At 37.9% G+C, this 24,683-nt stretch overlaps 1 protein-coding gene across 2 annotated transcripts; it reads left to right on the top strand.

Annotated features, from left to right (window-relative positions):
- The first annotated feature begins 21,026 nt into the window (after positions 1–21,026).
- Positions 21,027–22,082, top strand: LOC136132211 (glycerol-3-phosphate dehydrogenase 1-like protein). 2 transcript variants are annotated; one of them, XM_065889104.1, is made up of 2 exons: positions 21,027–21,251; positions 21,321–22,082. In XM_065889104.1, exons 1-2 carry the CDS (start codon positions 21,027–21,029, stop codon positions 22,080–22,082), a joined length of 987 nt encoding a protein of 328 aa, XP_065745176.1. The 2 variants fall into 2 exon arrangements, with proteins under 2 accessions (XP_065745176.1, XP_065745175.1); XM_065889103.1 differs by having other exon boundaries at positions 21,027–22,082.
- Positions 22,083–24,683: the final 2,601 nt, after the last annotated feature.

Consider the following 24,683-nt stretch of genomic DNA (forward strand, 5'->3'; position numbering starts at 1 on the left):
TCTTCACTAAATATGATGCTAGCTATAGGTTTTTTTGTAGATACCTCTTATCAGTTTAAGGAAGTTCTCCTCTATTCTTTGTTTGCTGAGAGTCTTTATCATAAATATTTGTTGGATATTGTCCAATATTTTTTATGTACCAATTGACATATTCATATGATTTGTCATTTTTAGCCTGTTGATAGGGTAGATTAAATTGGTTGATTTTCAAAAGTTGAACTATCCTTGTATTCCTGGAATAAATCTCACTTGTTTATGGTATATAATTCTTTTGATGTATTGTTGGATTTCACTTGCTAATATTTTGTTAAGGATTCTTGTGTCTAAATTCATGGAAGATACTGTGTCTGTAGTTTTCTTTTTTGGTACCATCTTTATCTGATTTTTGTTGTCAGGGTAATACTAGCCTCATGAAATGAGTGAAAAGATTCCTCTCCTCTTCTTTTTTCAGGGATAAATAGTGTAAAAATTGGTGTCAAATATTTAAAACTTTTGTAGAATTCTCCAGTGAAAACACTGTGCCTAATTTCTTTTTCAAGAGATTTTAATAACGAATTTAATTTCTTTGATGGTGATAAGACCATTTAGGTTACTCGTTTCATCTTAGTTGAAGCTTGGTAATTTATGGTTTTTGAAATTTTTTTGGTCTATTTCTTCTAAGTTTTTGAATTTATGAAAATAAAGCTATTAACAGTAATACCTTGTTATCCATTTAATGCCTGCATAATATGACATTATATCACATATTTTATTCCTGATATGGATTTTTGTTAGTCTTGCTAGAAAATTATCAAATTTGCTGTTTTTAATGAAGCATCTTTTTAGTTCATTAATTTTTTCTATTGTTTTTCTGTTTTCAATTTCACTGGTTTCTAACCTTTGTAATTTCATCTTTATGCTTGCTTTATGTTTACTTTTCTCTTCTTTTCCTGGTTTCCAGGGGTAGAGTTATTAATTTCAGATCTTTCTCTTTTCTAATGTGAGCATTTAGTACTAGGAATTTCCCCCTCAGCACTGCTTTAATTGTATCTCAAATATTTTGATATGTTGTGTTTTAGTTTTATTCAGTTTTATGTCATTTTTATTTCCTTTAAGATTTCCTCTTTGACCTATGGATTATTTAGAGTTGTGTTGTTTAATTTCCTTATGTTTGGAGAGCTTCCTTTATCTTTCTGTTATTGATTCCTAGTTTGCTTTCATCATAATCAAAGGACAAACTCTATATGATTTCAATTATTTTTAAATCTATTAAGGTCTGTTTTATGGCAGAGGATACGGTGTATCTTGGTGAAGGTTTCAAGGACATTTGAAAAAAATATTTATTGTGCTGTTGGGTGGGATGTTCTACATATGTCAAATAAACCCTCTTGGTTGATTCTATTGTACAGCTTTTCTATATCCTTGCTTACTTTCTGTGTAGTAGTTCTATCACTTGCTGAGAGTTGTCTTGAAGTTCCCAACTATAACTGTGTCTTCCTCTATTTCTCCTTAAAGCTCTGTAGTCTTTCCTTCATGTTTTTCGGGGCTCTATTACTTAGTGTTAGGTGGAGTGATCCTTTTGTCACTATATATTTTCCCTCTTAATCTCTAGAAATTTCCTGTGCTCCAAAGTCTACTTTTTATGTGATATTTAAATAGCCACTATTGCTTTTTATTTTTTTGGTTAACATTTGCATGGCATATTTTCCATCCTTTACTTTCAACCTACCTACATGGTTGTATTTAAAGTGAGCTTGTAGGAGACATACTGGATTATGTTTAGAGGGGTGGTGTTTGTTTTTAATCCATTATGCCAATTTCTGCTTTTAAACTGGTGCAGTTAGACTACCATTTAAGGTCATTGTCTTAGTTCAGGCTGCTATAACAAAAATACCATACACTGAGTGGTGTAAACAACAAACATTTATTTCTCACAGTTTTGGAGGATGAGGAGTCCAAGATCAAGTTGGTGGCACATCCAGCGTCTGATGAGGATCTGCTTCCTGCTCTGCAGAAGGCTACCTTCTCATTGTATCCTCATATGGCAAAGAAAGAGAAAGAGAGGGTGTTCATCCTCTTTGTATAAGGATGCTAATTCCATCACGAGGCTTCCACCCTCCTTACCTTATTATTTCCCAAAGTCTCCTGATCCAAATACCATTACATAAGGGCTTCAACATATGAATTTTGGGAAGACACATTCAGTCCACAGCAGTAATTATTGACTTCTTAGGGCTTAAGTCTACCATTTTATTATTTGTTTTCTGTTTGTTTCAGTTGTTGTGTTTTCTTATCTTCTAGTAGGTTATTGGAACGTATTTTAGGATTCCATCTTGATTTATTTATAGTTTTCGAGTATATAATTTTGTGTAGCTTTCCTAGTGGTTGCTCTAGGTTCTACATATTGTACATACATACACAACTGATCACGCTTTAGTGATATCAACAATTTACCACTTCAAACCTACTTCTATTTATGCCTCTTTATCCCAACTACTGTTTAAACATAATTGTCTTAAGTATTTCTCTCTACATATATTAAGCACCAGATCACTTGGCATTATACCTTTTGCTTCAACCATCAGATATGATTTACAAAACTCATGAGAAGTAAGTCTACTAAATTTATCTCTATTTTTATTTATTCTGATATTCTTTCATTTTGAAAGTTTCAGACCTTCTTTTACCATCTTTCTATTTAAGGAATTTCTTTTAAGTCATTCTTGAAGGTAGGTCTGCTAGCAACAAATTCTCTTAGGTTTCCTTCATCTGAAAATGTCTTTATTTCCCTCCATTTTTGAAGGATATTTTTCCAGGATATAGAATTCACTGATGACATTTATTTTCTTTCAGTACTTGAAAAAATGTTATGCCACTTCCTTTTGGCCTCCATAGTATCAGATGACAGATCCACTGTTATCCAAATTGGTGTTTCCGTATAAGTAATATGTTGTTCTTTCAAGCTGCTTTCAAGACTTTTTAATGTCTTTAGTTTTTAGAAGTTCAAATATGGTGCATCTTGGCATGTATTTCTTTGGGTTTATCCAATCCTGGTTTCACTCAGCTTCTTATATCCATAAGCTTATGTCTTTTACTAAATTTGGAAAATTACAGCCTTTATTTCTTTAACTGATTTTTCAGGTTCAATCTCTAATCTCTTTCTGGGAATCTTATGATAAAATGTTAGCTTTATTGTTATTTATTTATTTTCCCTGACATTCTGTTGTTATTGTTCTTGTTGTCAGTCTATTTTCTCTCTATCATTCAGATTGGGTGATTTCTACTGATTTGCACTTAGGATCCCTGATTCTACTCTCTGTCATCTCCACTCTACTATCAAGGTGACCTAGTGAGTTTTTATTTTGGTTATTATATTTGTCAGTTCTATAATTTCCATTTGGTTCCTTCTAATAATTGCTATTTCTTATCTAGACTTTCTATTTTTTTCTTTTTCTTTAAAAATTCATAACTACTTCTTGAAGCATTTTTATTATGGCTGCTTAAAATCCTTGTTAAATAATTCCAACATCTGATCGATTTCAGTGTTGGTGTCCACAGATTTTCTTTTCTCATTCATGTTGTTATTTTCTTGGTTCTTGGTATGATGAGTAATCTTCTGTTATACCCTGAACATTTTGCATATTATATTATGAGAATCTGGGTCCTATTGAATCTTTTTTCAGTAGGCAGTCCCCCTTTTTAGGTATAGTGTGAGGGTCGGGTGGGTGTATATGATCAACTTCTCTCTGGGCTCTTCCAACGTCATGCCAGCAAAAGTATAGCACTGCCTTGCACTGCTTTGTTGGCTCTGACGGAGCTTTTAAGATCACCTCCCGGATAGACCTAGAGTCTGTCATACAGAGTGAAGTAAGTCAGAAAGAAAAAGACAAATACTGTATGCTAACACATATATATGGAATTTAAGAAAAAAAAATGTCATGAAGAACCTAGGGGTAAGACAGGAATAAAGACACAGACCTACTGGAGAATGGACTTGAGGATATGGGGAGGGGGAAGGGTGAGCTGTGACAGGGCGAGAGAGAGGCATGGACATATACACACTAACAAACATAAGGTAGATAGCTAGTGGGAAGCAGCTGCATGGCACAGGGATATCGGCTCGGTGCTTTGTGACCACCTGGAGGGGTGGGATAGGGAGGGTGGGAGGGAGGGAGACGCAACAGGGAAGAGATATGGGAACATATGTATATGTATAACTGATTCACTTTGTTATAAAGCAGAAACTAACACACCATTGTAAAGCAAATATACCCCAATAAAGATGTTAAAAAAAAAAAAAGATCACCTCCCCTCTGGACTTCACTGCCACTAGAGACAGAGTAAACAGAGGGCTGACTCATACTTCTCTGTTGCTACACGGTGAGGTCAGAAACTCAGCTCCACACAGGGCCCCACGGACACTAAGGGAGAGGATGAGAACAGAGTGCCAACTAGCACTGCCTGCCACCACATTTACCTCATAATGCCTTGTGGGGGTGGAGGCTCAGCTCCCCACCAGGCTCTGCTGACATGAGATGGCACCTCACACTACCTCATTAAATCTTGTTGCTGCTGAGTAGGGTTCAGCTCACTCACTAGACCCTGCCAACACTAGCCTGAGAGGGGGAATCAGAGTGTCATATACTTCTACCAGGTAAGGAATATAAGAGCCACTTCCTGCAGGCAGCCTCACTCATACTACCTGGGCAGGAGAATCAAAGGACTATCTACTTCTGCCTGATGGGGAATGGAAGATCAACTACCCCCTCCATCTTGCCAATAATACACCAGCAGGGGAATCAGATAACTGCTGCCTGCTTCTGCCAGGCAGAGATGGAAGAACAGCTTCCAGCTAGGTCCCACCAACAGCTCACAGTGGGGGAATCAGAGCATGCTGCCTACTTCCTCAGGGCAGAGGGTAGGAAGAGATAGCGGAAGCATGAAAGGCAGGAAGGTGATTTTTCTACTGGTGTTTGGCCAGAGTAAGGTGGGTATTGCCGAAACAATTTTCTATTGTTAAAACACACTTTTTCAGTACTTTGCCTAAAGGGAAAAATTTCCTTGGAGCCTTTTTATTTTATTATTATTATTTTTTTGTCTGTGTGTTTGACAGTTCTGTGTTGGAGGCCTCTGCAATACTCTGTCTGAGATATATGGGAAGCAATGAGGAAATCCAGAGAAGTCACCACTGTGTCATTCCTGAAGTTCTGAGGTCCTTAGGTTGCCGACCTTATTTTCACCTTTCAGTTTTCCTATGCTTGTTGTATTATATCCAGAGATTTTTAGTTGTAAGGAGGAAAATCTGGGAGGAATGATGGGGCTACTTCATTTCAGGTGAAACAGAAATACTGCCTCTTGGCAGAACCAGGAACATGCCCTTCAATTTATATATATTTTTTATTGAAGATTAATTAATATACCATACAAGTCACTCATTTAAAGCACATAATTAATGGTTTTTAGCATATTCACCGAGATGGGCAACTATCACCACAGTCAATTTTAGAACATTTTCATTACCCCAAAAAGAAATCCCATACGCACTAGTAAGTCACTCTTCATTTCTCCCCAACCTCCCCAGTCCCAGGGAACCACTAATCTACTTTCTCTCTAAATATTTGTCTTTTCTGGACAAATGTTTGTCTATTCCATTTTATATGAATGGAATAATATAAAGTCAGTCTTTAGTGACTGACTTCTTTCACTTCACATAATGTTTACAAGGTTCATCCATGGTGTAACATGTATCAGTACTTCATTCCCCTTTATATCTAAATAACATTCCATTGTTTGGATATATTATATTTTGTTTATCCATTCATCAGTTGAAAGACATTTGGGTTGTTTCCATTTGGGGGTTATTATTAATAATGCTGCTATGAATATATGTGTATAGGTTTTCATTTCTCTAGGGAGTATACCTCGAAGTAGATGTGCAGGGTCTTTATCATAACTCTATGTTTATTCTTTTGGGGAACCGCCAAATTGTTTTCCAGAGTAGCTGCACCATTTTACATTCCCACCAGTGTTATATGAAAGCTCCAGGTTCTCTACTTTCTCTCTAACATGTGTTACCTGTCTTTTTTAGTATAGCCATCCTAGTATATATGGTTTTGATATTCATCTCCCTAATGACTATGCCGACTGAAAAAGAACTGCACAACCTAAAACTTGAGAATTATGTTTTATTTGGTGAACAAAACGGAGGACTTAAGCCCAGGATTCAGCCTCTCAGATAGCTCTGAGAGATTGCTACAAAGAGGTAAGGGAGGAGCCAGGATATATTGAAGTTTTTGCAACAAAGACCAGGTAGTCAGAACTTCAAAACATTACTGTTAACTAAAGAAAACCAGATATCTCAAGGAATTTGGCACTCTTCTATGTATGGGAAGATGTAAGAGTTGAACTCATTCCTTTGATATGTACCATAGCTATCTAGGACCAGTATCTTGTTCTTTTCCCATCCTGAGTCCCCTCAGGGTGTACCACTGGGGGTGGCTGCAGTGGTCGAGGGCTTGGCAGCTGGCAGCTGGTTTGTCTCCATCCTGAGTTCCCTCGGGGCTCACCATCTGGGTGGCTATAATGTGATGGCTTGATGGCTGCAACATCCTTTGTTTACTGATATGGCAGGCAACATTTTTTATTCACAGCTAATAATACTGAGAATATTTTTATGTGCTTATTGGTAATTTGTATATCTTCTTTGGAGAGATGTCTGTTCAGGTCTTTTGTCCATTTTTTTAAGTTGTGTTAAATTGTCTTTTTATAAATTGAATTGTAAGACTTTACACATTCTACAGGCAAGTTCTTTATCGGATATATGACTTGATATATATGAAACATGATTCTATGAGTTCTCTTTTTACTTTCTTAATAGTATCCTTTGAACCACAAAGGTTTTTAATTTTGATGAAGTCCAACCTTTCTTCAATTTTTAAAAATCAAGTAGAATTATAATAAATCAAGTAGAATTTTTTCCTTCAGTAGTATATACACTATATATTCGCTTGTCTATCTTTATTTGTATTATTTATTGAGTAGGTACCTAGAAAACTTTAAGACATCCTTTAAAATTTTTCTGGGCCATCCTTTAAGCTCTTTAAAGAGCAACTATTGGGGATTAAGCTTGCATGACTATTATATCAATACATGGTCTGTGTGGGCTTTTTATTTTATTATTTTGTTTGCTTTTGTCTTTCCTCCTAACAGTTTTAGGAATATCCCCAAATATCTACAAAATTTTTGGTCTACATGTATAACTTTGTCATGAATGTAAAATTCAACTGTCATATGTGGCAGAGGAGAAAAAAGGTGGAGAAATGTATTAATCAGGGTTCTTCAGAGAAACAAAGCCAACAGGATATATATTGAAATATAAGAGAGTGCCAATGTCTGAAGGGAGGAGACGAGGATGTCTCAGATCAAGCAAAGACAGTGAATATACCCCTCCTCTGCCTTTTTGTTCTATTCGGGCTCTCAAGGGACTTATGTGATGCCCACCCAAATTGGTGAAAGCTATCTTCTTTACTCAGTCTACTGAGTGAGCTCTATCTTCTTTACTCAGTCTACTGATTCAAATGCTAATCTCTTCCGGAGACACCCTCACAGACACATGCACAGATAATTGTTTACCAGCCATCTGGGCATCCCCGTCAAGTTGACACAAAAAATTCACTATTACAAAAAACATGTGTATAGTGTTTGTATTTAGCAAAGGACCAAAATCTTGACACGGAAGTCACACTCTGCCTGAGCTAGATCTGGAGTTCAGAGAGGTCTCCAAGGAATTCTCTGTAGGTGTCCTGGATGCCACCTTGTGCATGGAATGAGGCCTCTGCTACAATCTTCCCATGAATCATGGAGAGCTACCAAACCATGCAGTATTAACAGCTCTGTGTAACAACAGAGATGATAGATTCTGAAAACAGTAAAAGAAGGTGATCAATATTCTATTATGTTTCATGGTGTTTGATTTTCAAGAAAAATAAATGCCAACTAAACTGCTTTAAAATGAGATGCACTCAAGGGAAAAAAGCCTAAAGCTTGGACCCAAAAATCATTTCCTAAAACAATTTTATAGGGGCATAAAATTCCAACATTATAGCATAATGTGTAATACTATTTTATAGTGTAGAGTATTAGTTTAGACATACACTTTGTTCAGTAATAGCTTATTGAATATATAGGATGTGTGAAGACAATAATAAAATCATGAACATTGTAAAACATAGATTTGAAGGTGCATGCAGTCCCTCACCCTGAGATTTTACAAGCATAGTATTTTAGAATGGCTTGCCTAGAGTTTTGTAATTTATTGATCAGGGATTAAATAAACTACAAAATAAACTAATTAACTGAGTTCAAAGAATGTAAAATCTCATTTGAAATGTAATGTGCCTAGTATTCTGGGATTGCAATTACTACTATATATTATAGAACAAATTATGTATAAATATTCTCCCAGTATATTCCCTAGAGATATGTTTTTCAATTTCTTAAAACTCTCCCCACACATTGTTTGGCTGACCAATTAACTAGCACTTACTATCTACTTTAGAGATGTTAAAAGAATAAGAAGTAGGAAATGAGTAGTTTGAATATGGGCTTCTTAGAAAGGAACAGCTCATGAAATTCTAAAGGTATAAATGAGGCAGAGGATGTATATTCTTTAGCCAGTGGCCTTTGGAGCAAAGGAACGGAGGGCAGTAGCAGTGGCCTAAAAATTGTACATAGGACCCTGGCATCATTCTTTTATAAAAATCATTTTTTTTTACAATTTATAAAAAAAAATCCATTATAGAAATTTTAAAATAACAGCAGATTATTACAGTTATAGATATATATGGTTTATATATAAAAATAAAATCATAATCTTATGTCTGGGTATATATTACTATCAAGTGGATTTCCAAACTGTTTTCAGTGTATGTAATATTAATTATATAGAAAGTATATAATACATTTCACAGAATGGCCCCATGACATTGTCACCTTGGCCCCAAGTGGCATTCAGCTCATCTCTGAGCAGCAGCTATAGTCCCTCCCATCTTAGATACCAACACAACTTCAAGGTGTCATTCCCTGGCCTTGCAGGACTATTAGTAAAGATGTCACTGTGAAAAAAAGGAAGAGTTATAAATGCCAAGAAGGGCTGAGCTATAGGTCTTGAAATACCAGCATTTTCAGTTTTAATAAGTGAGATTTACGAATCCCAAGTATACAAAGATATAACTTCCTTTATATTGTGTTTTATTGAATTTAAGACACCATCATTTGTAAGATGCACTGTTATTTTACGTACCATTAGGAAAGAAAAATCACTGCAAACTAAACTGTGATATGTCATGGTTTGTGAGCTGCATCTCAATTTCAGATATGTTAAAATGTGAAAAAAAATGTGTGTCTTGGAATCAGTGAACTAGGGTATTTCTATAATTGTACTTAACTCTCAACCCCCATTTTTACTGATAACAGAAACACTGATCTTTCCAGTTCAAAGTAAACTCTGTCTTTTCTGGATTTCACTCAATCTCATTTGGGCAAACATTCAATCAATTCAGAATTCTCCTGGAGATAGTTCAGAGGGGAGGTCCTACTTATTTAATTTCAAGGGGTTATACCATCTTAGCCTCAGTCCTCCTCAGGTCATAGTAGCCTCAGCTGGGATGTATCACAATCCGTTTCGGACATCAGTGGCCCCTCCATGACCTTTGTTCTCCTGGTCCATGCATTCTCTGCCCAGCATGACTGAACTGCAGGATGCCTCCAAGTCCTCCAGCCCTTTTGGTTATCACTCAAGAAGCTCAGGCACTGCCAGCTGACATCCCCACCCTACAGTGAGATGCAGGATGCAGCTGCGTATACATCTCTCTCAACTAGGGCCATGTTTCTGCTCTGGCTCCATCCTGGACTCACAGCTTCTTGGGAAGACTTGTAGTTTGTCCTGATTACAACCTGGGTGAAAATGTTTAGATTCCTCTTCTTAATAGAGGCCTCAAACTTTTCTTAGATTCTATTATTCCCTCCAACACAGAGAACTCCAACCTGGGAATAAGCCAGGGATATACCCCTTTCTCAGGGATTCACAACAACTACTTTTATTCTCCTCTTTTCTCAACTTCACTCCTTCCCTCATTCAACTGAGTTTATCTTTACTCCCAAGGGCAGAAAAATCTGACTAAGTATTCAGACTAAACAATTATTTGTGCCAGAATCATGGCTTTTGATGACATGTGTCAGGTGTCTTCTTAGAGGTTCAAGTGGCCAGAATTTGACTTTTTCTTATGCTGGTTAATCCCTCTCCCTTAAGGCAGCTCATATGGAAAGCTAGGGAGAAAGGAGCAAGGGAGCTGAGCAGTGGGAACAAGGAGAAGAAATCTTAGGGAACATGTCAAAATACAATGCCACCAACAGTGATTCTGTGATACCTGGCCATATTCTTCCTAAAACACCTGAAGGAATTAAGCCTCTGCTTTCTGAGTATGCAAAATTTAAACATATCTTGGGTTAAATTTGCTGGGCAGGTACTTTTCGAAGGAAGTTGTAAGGCTAGCAGAGCATTAGACATTACTTCAATGGTGTGCTCCAATTCCAACTTCAATGGTGTGCTCCAATTCCAAAGATCTGAGCTATTGGGTGTAACAATTGAGATAAACTCCAATGTATTTTAGGAGTTATTCCACTATTGCCCGTGACAGGCAATGGAACTATATGTAACAATTGTACAGTACATGCCTTAAGAACTACTATGCTCCTTCTGAGAAAATCCAGGTTGCAGCATAAAGTCCACAGAATTGACTCCATAGAACCCCTAAGCCATCTCTATTGCACTAGGAAAACCAACTTCGCAGAGTTTGAGATTGTAGTGAATTGATGACAAAAACGGCCTCAATTCTCTACTCTTTTCTTTATCCATAACTTTGCTACATGACTTTGAATTTTCTCACAAGAAATGAAATCTGTTTCCCCACTCCTGGTATCTAGACTGGCCTTATGATTTGATGTGGCCGATAGAAAGGGCAGAAGTGTCAGTGGGCCACTTCTGAGCCCAGACTTCCAAAGCTCTTACATATTTCTACTTTCTCTCTCTTAGAACTCTGTCCAGTACCATGAGAACAATCCTATGCTAGTCTGCCAGATAATGAGTTGCCCCCATCAACCAAAAGCAACCAAACATCCTATTTCAGGCAACCCCAGCCATTCTGAGCAACTCACACCCTTGAGCAAACCCAGCTAAGATCAAATCTGCCAAGCTGACCCATAGGCTCAGGAACAATAATGAAGTGCTTATAGCTTTCAGTGCAACCTTTAGGGTTGGTTTATTATTCAGCATCTCTATAGAAGTTAATACCTAGGAGAGGATGCTGCCTTAATAAAACGTAAGACATATACCATTGGCTTTGGGACTTGGTAAAAAGCAGAGCCTGAAAAACAAATAGCAAACTATTGGCAAATTTGGAAAAATGGTGATGAAATTATACTGGCAAATGAAACCATGGTGACCTATGTTACAGAGTAGCAAGACAGTTGACAAAACAGTTGTCTGGCTTAATGGAAGATGTAAAACATATCCAATGAACATTTGGATTTGACTGAGGAAGTCTCCAGGCAAAATGTTTAAAGTGTTTTAGCTGCATGTGATATGACACTGGAAGGGGAAAAAAAGATAAGATAAAGAAATAACTAACCAGTTTGAAAGCAGAATTTGGAGGAAATATCATGAACCATAACATACTGAGTTGGAAAGTAAAACTGTTTCTCATAACCTGTTTCCTTAGCCTGAGGAAAAAAGTGAAATCAAGTGTTAAAGTCTGTGAAAGAATTAGGTGGTTCCTAATAGATCCTCTAACTTAAAAAAAAGAACTGATCAGAATTTTCAGAGTTGGTTCTACAGAAGTCATCCCAAAGTAGCAGCAAGTCTAGAGAAAATGGAATGTTTGGGTTTTGTCCAATGTAGTGAAATTTTATTCAATTCATAGACATATCAGAAAGTTGTGAAAACACCACTAGCCTGGATTAAAAGGAATAGACTGTTCAAACTGTAAAGAGGTCTTGGCCTTCAGCTTGCTGTAGAAGGAAGCAGGCTACAAAAGTGAATCTGCTAGCCAAAATGAGCTGTTTCTTCAGAGGTAATCAGGGGGTGATGGGTAAGGAAGGATGAGCAAGTAGAGCAAAAAGTGATGAAAAAGGGTGGACTACAGTGCTACTCATAAGAAGCAGCAGAGACAAAGGGGCTGAGAAGACACTCCAAGGGAGAAGAACCCAGGTCTAATCAAGCAACATCCCCAGCCTCCAGGGGAGGAAGACCTGGCAGCATGTTTGCAGCTGGAATTCAGAACTTCTGCAAACCACTGACAGCTATGTACTTCCCATTCTTCTCTTATTTAACAGGAGTGTTGTCTGCAGGTATCTTGTTGCTATCTCTGTGTTAGGTATGTAGGAGGTAGTTAACTTGTCATTTCAGTTCATAGGTTTCTGTATCAAAAGGAGCTACATCTAATGAACCATATTTGAATCTGATTTAGATCTTTAAACTGTGGAATTCAAGTTTGATGGCATGATTGATTAAAGCTTTTGGGGACCTGGGGATGAGGAGGCAGAAGGGTGTTTTACTAGAATGGCCCCAATTCTCTCCCCAACCTCTTTTATCCACACGCTTTGCAATGTGACTTTGCAGCTCCTCCCATCAAGAAGTGGATTCTATTTTCCCTGTTGAGTTGATCCTGCCAAAGAATTGTGGCAGAAGTGATGGCATGCCAATCTTGAACCTAGACCTCAAGACATCATACAAATCTCTCTCTCTCTCTTTCCCTCTGTCCTTCCCTAGCTACTATAACAACCTAGGCTAGTCCACTGGAGGGACAGGTGGCCTAGTTATCGTTCTCACTGTAGACAGTAGCCAACTAGCTCCCAAACATTTCAGGGAGGAACAGATGCCCCAACTGACAGCAGATTCACGAGTGAGCTTAAGCTAAGATCAGCCAAGTCTGGCCCAGCTCGGAAAAATCATCCAACCAACTTACAAACTTCATGACCAATAACAAAATGCCCATTGTTTAAATCATTAAGTTTCAGATGGATTGTTGCACAGTAAAGTTAACTGATACAGCATGATACGCCACCAGGAGGATCATAAGGAAAATGTTGTCAATATTTTTCTATCAATTCTGAGACATACCTTATATCTTTCTAAAAAAAATTACTTTTCTATTATCCATAGTCAGTTTCTGTTGTTTGCATCTAAACCTCTAATTTTTAAACTAATCATTCATAGATTATAGACAATGAATATTTAATAAAGTTGAAATATATACTTTAAAAATTATGACATTAATATTATATATACATAAAAAGAGAGAGAAAGAAATGTTTGGAAGGATCTTTGGGGAGGTGGTATGTCTTCTAAAACAGATTTATGTGTAATTTAATAATTCCATCACTTAGTTTTTCTTCAGTAAAATTCAATTTTCAAAATTATATCTTCAACTTTTAATTTTAAAATCATATGCATAACCAGTTCTTTCTTTCTAAAATTATATCTATCATTCCATATATATCGATAGAGAGATCTGAGAGCTATGTGTGTGTGTATCAGGATTTGTGGTTATTGTGCTTACAATATGTTAAACAAACAAGTGACTCCAGTCAGTCTATCCAAAGATCAATCAGTTCGGGTAAGACAAAGATTCTCAAACTTTCTCTCTGACCAAATACACTGACTGATCTATTGAATTAAATCAACATAATAAAACCTATAACTCTATGAAACTCAGGATTAATCATAACAAAAATATTCACTGATGGAAAAACTCTAATAAAACTAAAGGACATATGCCCTCATGTTTTCCAAACCTTGGGGAGGAGAAACAAAGCACAGCATAATGTGATCCTTTTTTCACTTCCTGTAGGACCAACATTTTTTAATCCACTCATTCTTCATGAGCATCATCTTATGATGATCCCAAAGAAGATACAGAGCAACACTAATTGTGGGAGATCAGATTTTCACTGAACAATTCTCAGTAGGAATTTTGTAACCGATTCCAGGGAACAAAATCAGAAATTCAGAGAAAATCCCTAAAATATTAGTCTTTGTTTTTTTCTAAAACAATTTAATTTAGGATAAATAATCAATCATTTTCTTAGGATATGTAGGAAACATAGAACTCGGAATTACTATCAAATCAAAATCATCTTCTGAGTTTTTTTTTAAGTTACAATTTACATTTACTTATTTCCTCTTCAGGTAGGTCATGTTTCACAGTTTATAGGCAAAAATAAGGTCACCCTACCAATCTCAAAACTCTGTTTTATCTGTATTTACTTATAATAGTGTAGGAACTCTTCTTTTCCCCCAAATTTCATACTAATCTATCTAGGAGTCCCTTAGGTACTATCTCTGTACATCTGACCTAGTGTCCCCTGTTATTATGTGGCTGGCAATCAACATTTCCATCTTTTGTTGTGCTATCTCACTGCTATACTGGTACTTAGGCCACAGATGCCCATTAGCAACATAGAAGCAGAAGCAGATATACTGACAGTGTAGCCAGGAAGAGTCAGGGAGATTGAAGATGTCTTCATTGTGGTTGCTAGTTTGGGCTATCCCGGCATCCTATGCCCTCCTGATGGTGCCATTTCTCCCTTGTCTCCATCACTGCTGCTGGAACCAATGACAGTGATGATATGTTTTCAAAGATCAAAAGAGATTTTCATTAAATGGTATTTTTAGTTTTTACTTTTAGCTTTTATTATTTGCTCACTCCTATTTTAGGTTTCCACCCTAGAGCCCAGTCTGGGAGCTGACTGCTCAACTGGAGGCACCACACCCAGAATAACACTTTTTATTTGACTTTAACTAAGGCAATGTGCCTCAAATCTCTTCTGTTATGATGGCCCTTCCAGGAAGCAACATAATTCCTCATATACATAATCCCCTGATAAGACCCTCAACTATCCAGGCACACACAGGCAGGCTATATAATTCAAGAATAAAATATAGCTTGGGCTCTAGTAGGGTCTCCTCCATTTCCATTACAAAGCAAGTGAAAACAAACAACAAAAACCCAACAACTATGACACTGAGTTGCTTTCTATTTAGTTGAAGTAGGTTTTTCTATGTGTCAATACAGGCAAATGTCCTGTAAACTTCACTATTCATAATAAAGCTCATCTATCATGAGTTTATCATGTTCCAAACACTACAAAGTGCTTTATAAAGAGCATCCCATTTATCACCTTTTCAAATGAGAAGATTCAGGTTTAGAGAAATATTTAGTAACTTGACCAAAGTCAAGAGTTAATCCAGGCCTGCTTGATGCCAAAACTCTTTGTTCTTAATCACTGTGATCTAAAGCAGCAAGGAACATCTCCTACAGAAAGAATGGGATTTTGAACATGAAAACCACTGATTTTCTTTCATTTAATGAGTAATTATTACATCCTTATTTATCCTTTAATCTATGCTAGACACTTGGAAGGCAACAAGCAAGATGGCCTACGCCTTAATGAATCTTACATTCAATTTTTTTTTTCCCATCCTTCTTGACAGATAATCCAAGACCAACAAATGCAACTTCAGTAGAAGGGAAGTACAAGAATTCAGACTATCCTTGAAGGGTAATGAAGCATTTGAGAACTATATACTTCTTAGACTTTCCTGGAAGCTACAAAATAAACCAAGGATCAGCATCAACATGCATGAGCTTTGTTTGGTGCAAGGTGCAACACGGAAATGCATCTGAGTTACAAGTTAGCATAGTCCTGAAGAAACTCAGTCCTTTTGTTAGTAAAAATGTCTAACTTAGATCAATTAATATACAGAGCCATCTACAGAATGATGAGTTCACAGTGCAATTCCAAAATGAATCCATTTCTGCAGTATCTTCTCTGCCAGCTAATGAATTTAGAATATACTATTTGCAAAAACAAAAATACTATCTTTAAAGTAAATCAGGCCTCAGGGAATCTCTGGTTTATAGTTGATATATTTCCCAAATACTAAAAGTTCTTAAACTTGCATTTGAAAGAACTAAAAGAAAAAGTCAATGCTCTTTCTCCCCTCCAGAAATATTGGATATTCCCTTCAATTACTGACAAACTATATAATATCTTAAAGAGTAACTCTATGTGCCAACTGGGACTTGGAGGGAGGGAGGGGAATTCATTTATGTGATCTGCAAAATAAAGTCAAAAACTTTAACCACATTGATTCAGTAAGATTTTCAAAAACAATAACAAAAAGGAGGGTTTCCTTGACTTGTTTTGTACTTCAAGAGAACCATTCACTACATTAGAAATAGGAGGGAATTCCTTGCCGGCCCAAAAGACACAGAACCTGTATTTCATCTTCTTCCAGTTAGAAAAAACTGTTCTGTTATAATATTATATCTAAAATTAGAATGAATGAAAGAGTAGAGAATTGAATTAATTTATATGGAGGAGTAAAGTCTGTCATGCAATCAAGTGAGATTGGCTAAGTGACTTACCATAAGTAAAAAAGAGAGCAAGCAGCAATGCAGAAAAGACCCCATAGATTATTCTACATTTTTATAGCTTAAGTATGAGTCCCTTCTTCGGAAGAAAGGACTTTAGTTTCATGTAAGGAAAGAATGTCAAGATTTATTTTCTTCCTACCAATTCAGTATATAGCAGGCATTTAGCCTCCATGGTACACTCTGAAGGACTGATCAAATCTCACCGTCACACCCATCCCCCATGTGTCTGAAATTCCACTATTAGCAGTTCAGTCTTTTGGATCTGGTAGGATTTTGATTTTGAATGCACCATGGTCTTTTGTGGCCTAACCTGTATAATTGCTTTTGGCATTTGTGAATTTCTCTTTAATTTCTCTTCTGTATAGAACTTTGCATGTGTTTGAATTAGCACTTAAATGATCAATTAAGGTAGAGTGCAAACATGATTTTAAAAATTAGTTATGAAAGTACAGGGAAAGGTCTTAGATTTTGAATAGAAAATAAGCTAACTTGCAAGGTCATGATATCTATCCCTCCCATTTCAAAGATATGAAACTATTCCATTTTTAATTACATAACCTTCAGGAAATAATCTAGACATCCTATTTTGATACCTAAACCAATGATTAACAGCCATCACAGACAGGCAATTTCTCATCTAAAGGATAAGAAGTTTTCATTTGGAAGCCTAAGTCTACATCTCTTCAGTACAATTTAAACATTGTGAGCATTCACTAAGGACCAGCCACTATGCTAGGTACATCAGAGAATATAAGATTAGACATGGTCCCTGCCCTCAAGGGAACCCCCATCTTCTGAAGGAGAGAGATACAAATTCAAGCAGTTCTAGAGCCGGGCAGACTGTGACAAACACATCAGTAGAAGTATAAACAAAATATTAGTAATTAGTAGAGAAGGTTAGAGATACATATCACCTTAAAATTGGGGCAGTGGAAAGATCTTTTAGAAAAGGTGAAATCTGCTGAAAAATCTAGTTTGTGCCAAAACAAGACAGGAATAAATAAGATAATGCCTGCGTTTATGAAAACTCTCAGGCTATCAGAACAGGCCTTGAAAGTACTACAGCAGACCAACATGGGAGAGTGATGGTGTGAACAAATTACAGTACCATGGAAGAGAAGAATGTGGAAGATTTGCCTTTCTACAAGGGTTGGGGAGGGGTCTGCCTTGAAGTGGAAGTAAGTTTCACCAGCTAATGAAGGGGAATGAAGGACATTCCCGGCAGCAGAGTATCCCATAGTTGAGGAACGGCTCTATAATAAGGGTGTAAGTTTCACAAGGGTAGATGAGAATGGGGATTTCAAAGACAAGGGGATAAACAGCAGTTCATTATTGTCTACAAAAGAATGCTTTGTAATTGGAAGACAACTGTTGACTCAAATCTGAATTTTGTTCTTCCTGGATTTTATTTTCTAATTCTTCCATTGCTGCTGTGGCTGAGCTCTCTCATGTTCCATAAATTCATCTCGAGGTTGAAATTCACATTTCCCTCTATACTAAGAGCCTGGCCACTCATGGCCTCCCAAATTCAATATACAATATATATATCAGTATATTTCAAGTCTATTCTCTACTTGACAAAGGCAGAGGGACTTCTCTGTCTACAAAGGTCATATGGTTTTACCTTGCACAAGTAGGTAATTAGTCTATCTCTTCTATTTTTAATGCATTCTTACTATTGTTCTAAATAGCCCAGACTGGAGCATGTCCCCACAGGCCACCACCACAGTTTGTGTTATCAGGCCAAGTTATAAGATAATCACCATAGCACTTCTGGCTTGAAAGTTTTCTCCTTCCTCCCCACAATTCCTCAGAATGGGTACTCATTGTTTCTTTCAGGTTTTGTTTTGTTATTTTAGGTGCTTGTGTTTTGCCCTTGTTCAAGAAAGCATCTGCTCCATAAGCTATTCATCAGAAACCTGTGGTTCAAGAAGTTGCAAAGACCTTCCCCGGATTACTATTATCTCCCTTCTACATGAGGGTGAGTTTCCCCCAGGAGGCACCAAGTTACCATTTCTGGCCTCTGGCCCACCAGATAGTAACACCTCTGCTTGGAGGCCAGGAACAGCGGGCAGTACCTAGGATTAGGCAATAAGTAGTTTCCACAACCGGCACTCTGAAAGCAATGCAATTACTTGCTATTTATCCTTGCCTTTACCGTAATGCTGTTTTAACTGTACATGGTTCTAGCTTATGGCTACTTTCCAAGAAAGTCACTGTCTTGCTTGTCCATTTATTTATTCACTTAACAAATCTTGAGACCACAAAAAAGAAAGAGATATAAAGAAAACTGATATAACACCATTTAGTGGGGGAAACATGCAATATCAATACATATATAAATATATAATATAATGATATGTAATAACTATATATCATGTTAGGCGACAAATGCACCAATGGAAAAATAAGCAGGATAAACAGACAGAGAGCAATGGGAAGTGTTATTTTAGATAGCGTGACCAAGGAAGGCCTCTCTAATGTGGTGATATGTGGGCAGAAACCTGAATGAAGTGAACAGGATGAATATCCAGGGAAAGAGCACCACGGGCTGAGAGAACTCCATGCGCAAGGGCCATGAGGTGGAGCATGAATGTGTGATCCAAGAACAGCAGGGAGTCAATGGAATTGGAGTATGAAGAGCAAGTGGAAGGACATGAGGTCAGAGACTGGCCAGGAGCCAAATCCTGAAGGGCCTGTAGGTTTGGGAACAAATTTGCGTTTTACGCTGTAAGTGTGATGAGAAGGCAGTGCCCACCCCACATCCCCCCGGGTCTGAGGGAGATACAGGAATCACAATGACTGCAAAGTCTAGACGTGCCATTTACTACGACAGGGAAAAGCAGGTAGGGCCTGAGGTGGGGAAGGAAATGAAGATCCGTGAGTGCCTATTCCACATTACGGGGTGATTATTGGCTCTTTATACACTTGAATCTTCAGAGTTTTCTTCCCAAATCTGCACGTACAATCAACTTCCAATTATTTTGGTCAAGGGAGGCAAGTAACAAGAAGGACAATGGAAAACTTATTTACATTTTATGCAGACCTGATTTCAGACACCATTTTAAAGTAGGCAAAGTTTATGAAGTTTCCCAGCCTTTGAGTTCATCTCTTCCACACCCCACCCCAAATTTCCTTCTCCATATTGCCCCAGATTTCTTCTAAAGACATGTAGTATCCTCGTTTTCTGGTGTGTGTGTGTGTGTGTGTGTATGTTTCTCTCTGTCTCTTTCCGCGTGTGTGTGTGTGTGTGTGTGTGTATGTTTCTCTCTGTCTCTTTCCGCCTCTCTTTCTTTCTGCCCCCACTCATCACCACCCATGTGACTATGGAAAGGATCAGGTATCAGTCATTTACATCTTAGGATGAATTGAACCCCACATATATCTCCCTGCAGTATTTGCCCTTTATACCTTGTCTCTAATTATATGCTGAATATTCCCCTTAAGGGAATGTCTATTTAATTCTCCTCTTAAAAAGCACTGATATGTTTAGACACCTACAGATTTCACCTACATGTAAGACAGGATATAAAAATAAGAGTGATCCAACACAGTATATACCAGGGATGCTTCTTAAATGCCCTCTACTTCCCCAAGACAGAAGGCAACATCCAGAAAAAGGTTTAAAAAGAAAGCAGTCTACTGGGTAAAGAACAGTTATCTCTTAGCTACTGCTATGATGAATGTAATGTGTAAATAACAAAATATTGTCTGAAGTGTTGGGATGAAGGTTAATTGTCCAAACTGATCATCAGAACAAATGCTCCTAAGGCAAGTACCTGGAACAGACCAGTAAAGCCAGGAGCTACCAGGGATCCAGGAACATGACTCCAGGGAGCAATAGATCTGGAAAGAGTGCAGAAGTATCAGAACGAATTTCTAAGAGGAGACGCCACTAACACCACAGCTGTGGTTAGTTTTTCAGAGCTTCATGTTCATATATGTGGGCACAGTGTCTTAAATGCCCCAGGGCCAAGTGAAGATCAATACCCATTGCTAAATCATATTTACCTTAAGTTAAATGCTTCTAAAAGAGTAAGTTCTTTGAATTCTAACTTTATGGCTGATTTTTCATCAAATTATTCATAAATATAATTAAAAAATGAAAACTACAGGTAGAATACTATTAATTTTTTGTTTCATTGAAGTATAGTCGATTTACAATGTTGTGTTAGTTTCAGGTGTACATCAGAGTGATTCAGATATATATATATATATATATATATATATATATATATATTCTTTTTCAGTTTCTTTTCCCTATAGGTTATTATAAAATATTGAGTATAGTACCTTGTGCTATACAGCAGGTCCTTGTTTTTCATCTGTTTTATATATAGTAGTGTGTTTATGTTAATCCCAACCTCCTAATTTATCCCTCCCCACAGAATACTATTAATTTTTATCTGTACCTATTAGTTGATAGTCCTTTCAATATTACTATCCTGTTACCTTTTAGGTGAAAGTGAATAGGCCTGGGCCGAGCAGGCGGAGACAGGCGGCCTGCTGGCTGGGGAGGTGCAAGCCAGGCTGCAGCATTCCTGTCTGGCCATGGCAGCATCACCCCTGAAAGTGTGCATCGTAGGCTCGGGGAACTGGGGCTCAGCTGTTGCAAAAATAATTGGTAATAATGTCAAGAAACTTGAGAAGTTTGCCTCCGTGGTCAAGATGTGGGTCTTTGAAGAAACAGTTAATGGGAGAAAACTGACAGACATCATAAATAATGACCATGAAAATGTAAAATATCTCCCTGGACACAAGCTGCCAGAAAATGTGGTTGCTATCCCGAACCTCAGTGAGACTGTGTGGGATGCAGACCTGCTGGTGTTTGTCATCCCCCACCAGTTCATTCACAGGATCTGTGACGAGATCTCTGGGAAAGTGCCCGAGGGCGCGCTGGGCATCAGCCTCATCAAGGGCATAGACGAGGGTCCCGAGGGGCTGAAGCTCATTTCCGACATCATCCGAGAGAAGATGGGCATTGACGTCAGTGTGCTCATGGGAGCCAACACTGCCAATGAGGTGGCTGCTGGGAAGTTCTGTGAGACCACCATCGGCAGCAAGGTAACAGAGAATGGCCTTCTCTTCAAAGAACTTCTGCAGACTCCAAATTTTCGAATTACGGTGGTTGATGATGCAGACACTGTTGAACTTTGTGGTGCCCTGAAGAACATTGTGGCTGTGGGAGCTGGGTTCTGCGACGGCCTCCGCTGTGGCGACAACACCAAAGCTGCCGTCATCCGCCTGGGGCTCATGGAAATGATCGCCTTCACCAGGATCTTCTGCAAGGGCCAGGTGTCCACGGCCACCTTTCTGGAGAGCTGCGGCATAGCCGACCTGATCACCAGCTGCTATGGGGGTCGGAACCGCAAGGTAGCAGAGGCCTTTGCCGGGGCTGGAAGGACCATTGAAGAATTGGAGAGGGAGATGCTGAATGGGCAGAAGCTGCAGGGACCTCAGACTTCCACTGAGGTGTACCGCATCCTCAAACAGAAAGGGCTGCTGGACAAGTTTCCACTGTTCACTGCAGTGTACCAGATCTGCTACGAAGGTAGGCCCGTTCAGGAGATGTTGTCTTGTCTCCAGAGCCAACCAGAGCATATATAAAGTGAATTATGCAACACGTCAGGGAAAGGCCTGCCTTTCCGATCAATCATTTGGATTCAGTGGAAACTGGGACTTGCCAACAAGATGTCTGCAGCATCATAACCCCATCGTGGATACTATGAATTTTTACACGTTCATTTTTGAATTGTGAGATGAAGTTCATTGGCTAAGATGTTACTGGGCAACAACTAGATGCACATATGTGAACGTGTGAGCGTGTGTTCCTTTCTCATTTTGTGGATGTTTCTATCAACCAAAATTAAAGGCCCTTTTTAAAAATTACTTTTGAAATTTTCCCACTGCGGTAGCTTATAAGATTGGAACTATCGCAGCTAAAAGTTTTGGATCTAATTCATATGTATCTCAGTGAAGGTCTTTTTTTTCTCATTCTCTTGAGGTTAAAATTTAACCAGCATTAACATGGTAGAGTGGCAGAGTGAGTGGGTTCAAAGATCAACATACTGTAACTTCTAAATACTATCTCAGAGCCAGCATAATTAACTACTTCGATTGTGGGTTGATATATTATTTTAAACTATTACATATTCTTAATAGGTAATCCACTTATATATATTCCTCTTACTACAGTTTTCTGCATTTTTAGCCTCTTTTCTCTTCATTAGCTACCAGAATGTACTTTCATAAAGGCTCAGCAGTAGCAGAAGACAGAAAACTCATCTGGGATTTTCCTGCTGTGACTGAAACATTCTTCTGATTAATGACACTTGTATGATGCTTTTTGTCAGGTAGTACTTTTGTGCAAACATTTCCTTTGAGCCTCACAGATCCCCTGAAAGGGGGCCGCTATTATTCATCATTTAAGATGCAGTCACTATGCCTGGTTGCCTGGTGAGTAGGGGCAGAGCCAGAGTCAAGCCCAGTGGTCCTCCCCCTACCAAGATGCCAGGACCTACTCAGACATCACTGGGCTGGTTTGACCTCCTACTAATTGGCTGTAGGATACACAGCCTTTACTGAGGCCATAGTCGGGCTTCCTGAAGCTGAGGTTTGTGTGGGTCCTTATCTAGAAGGATACCATTCAAAGTGTGGACCTCTCTCCATCAGCTTCACCTAGAGTCTCTTAGAAATGCATGTTCCCAGGTCCCAATCCAGACCTCTGAAGTGGGATCTTGTATCTATGCTTTGACATGTCTTCTGTGTGTTCATTACAATTTGAGAACCACTACTTTAGAAAATTTACTTTCGATTGACATTGGCATTTCTCAAACCATGTTCCATAGGAAATGAGTGTCCTGGGACCCAGTGGTGGTTCCAGTGTTCCCTCCAAAGGTCCACTGAGTTTGGGAAAAGCTGCATCTGTACACCCCTCTTAAAGGGGTAGAATGTATGTTAGTTTGTTAGTGGAACCTGTTTATTTAACCCAGCAAGTCCCAGACATATAAGATTATGGAGATTTCTTTTGGCAAGAAAACTTACCAAAGTTTCCAAGGTACACTGTTCCTGGCTGAAGTGACCTTAGGACAGCTCAAGTATATGTACGAGTAAGTGAATGTCAACTTCACCGAAACACATGTTGTGTGGACTAAGTGCTTTTAAATCTAGAATTAGAATGGGAATTACTGTATCCCTTAAATGAGATTGGCTTCAGGATAACATTACAGTTACCTTACATAGCACTTGATAAATATTAAGGGAACCTATGAATATCACATATATTCATGGATTTTCAGTCACTTTGAGATTTTGATCCTTTTTTATTTTCCAGCTTGGGACTTTCTTCTTCTATACTTGAAATGATTTTTGAATAGATTTTGCAGGAGTTTTTTTAAACTCCTGTATACAGAAGTATGTGAAAGCACACAAAATCATACAAGTTTCATTGATTTTACTGCCACTGTTAAGTCAATTTTTGCTTGTCTCATAATTAATCTTTTAAAAAGTTTGTACATAGGTAACAAAGTGTTACTTCTTAAGATACATAACAGGCTGTAAATTAATTGTGGTGTCTATTAAGTAGGATAATCAGATATGAGGAATTAGGATTTTGTCTTTTGTATATTCTCATCTGCATTCAGCTTCCTACTCTGGGTTTTGTACTTGAGCGTTTTTTCTTTATAAACGCCTTATTACCACTCTGAAGTCTCTGGCTGTACCACTTGAACATACTTATAATATTCCGCACATATGGAAAAAGGTAAATTTTATGTTTGTGCTTTGCTAACTGTAGATGTTTATTACTCTACAAGTTATCTATTTTTATAACTACCTGTGGTCCACCATTTATTTTAATTCATCTTTCTTACTAATTAAGGTAATAGGGAAGAGAGAGACATCTAGAAAAGAAGCTTAATTTATACTTTTTCAGCCAATCTGTGAATGTAAAAACTACACTGTTGCCTTGCCATAATCCAACCTACTATAATGTGAAACAAATATCTGCCTTGAAATCCATCATAGCAGGTGGAATTGAGCTAAACTCCTTCTGGTTTTTCATTTAACTCACCTAGAACATGGCCCCATGGCATTGGCCCAAGGAGCAGTGAGGTACCACTGTACAAAGGAATCTTCAGTTTTTCCACTAGTGCTAATCTAAGAGACTTTTACCTACACATGTACTATATTTGTTTACAGATTATAGGT

The sequence above is a fragment of the Phocoena phocoena genome, chromosome 12, assembly GCF_963924675.1.
Source record: "Phocoena phocoena chromosome 12, mPhoPho1.1, whole genome shotgun sequence".
NCBI lineage: Eukaryota > Metazoa > Chordata > Mammalia > Artiodactyla > Phocoenidae > Phocoena > Phocoena phocoena.

Excerpts from the sequence above, each read along its gene's own strand:
- LOC136132211 (XM_065889103.1), top strand. The coding sequence starts at position 21,027 with ATGGCAGCATCACCCCTGAAAGTGTGCATCGTAGGCTCGGGGAACTGG.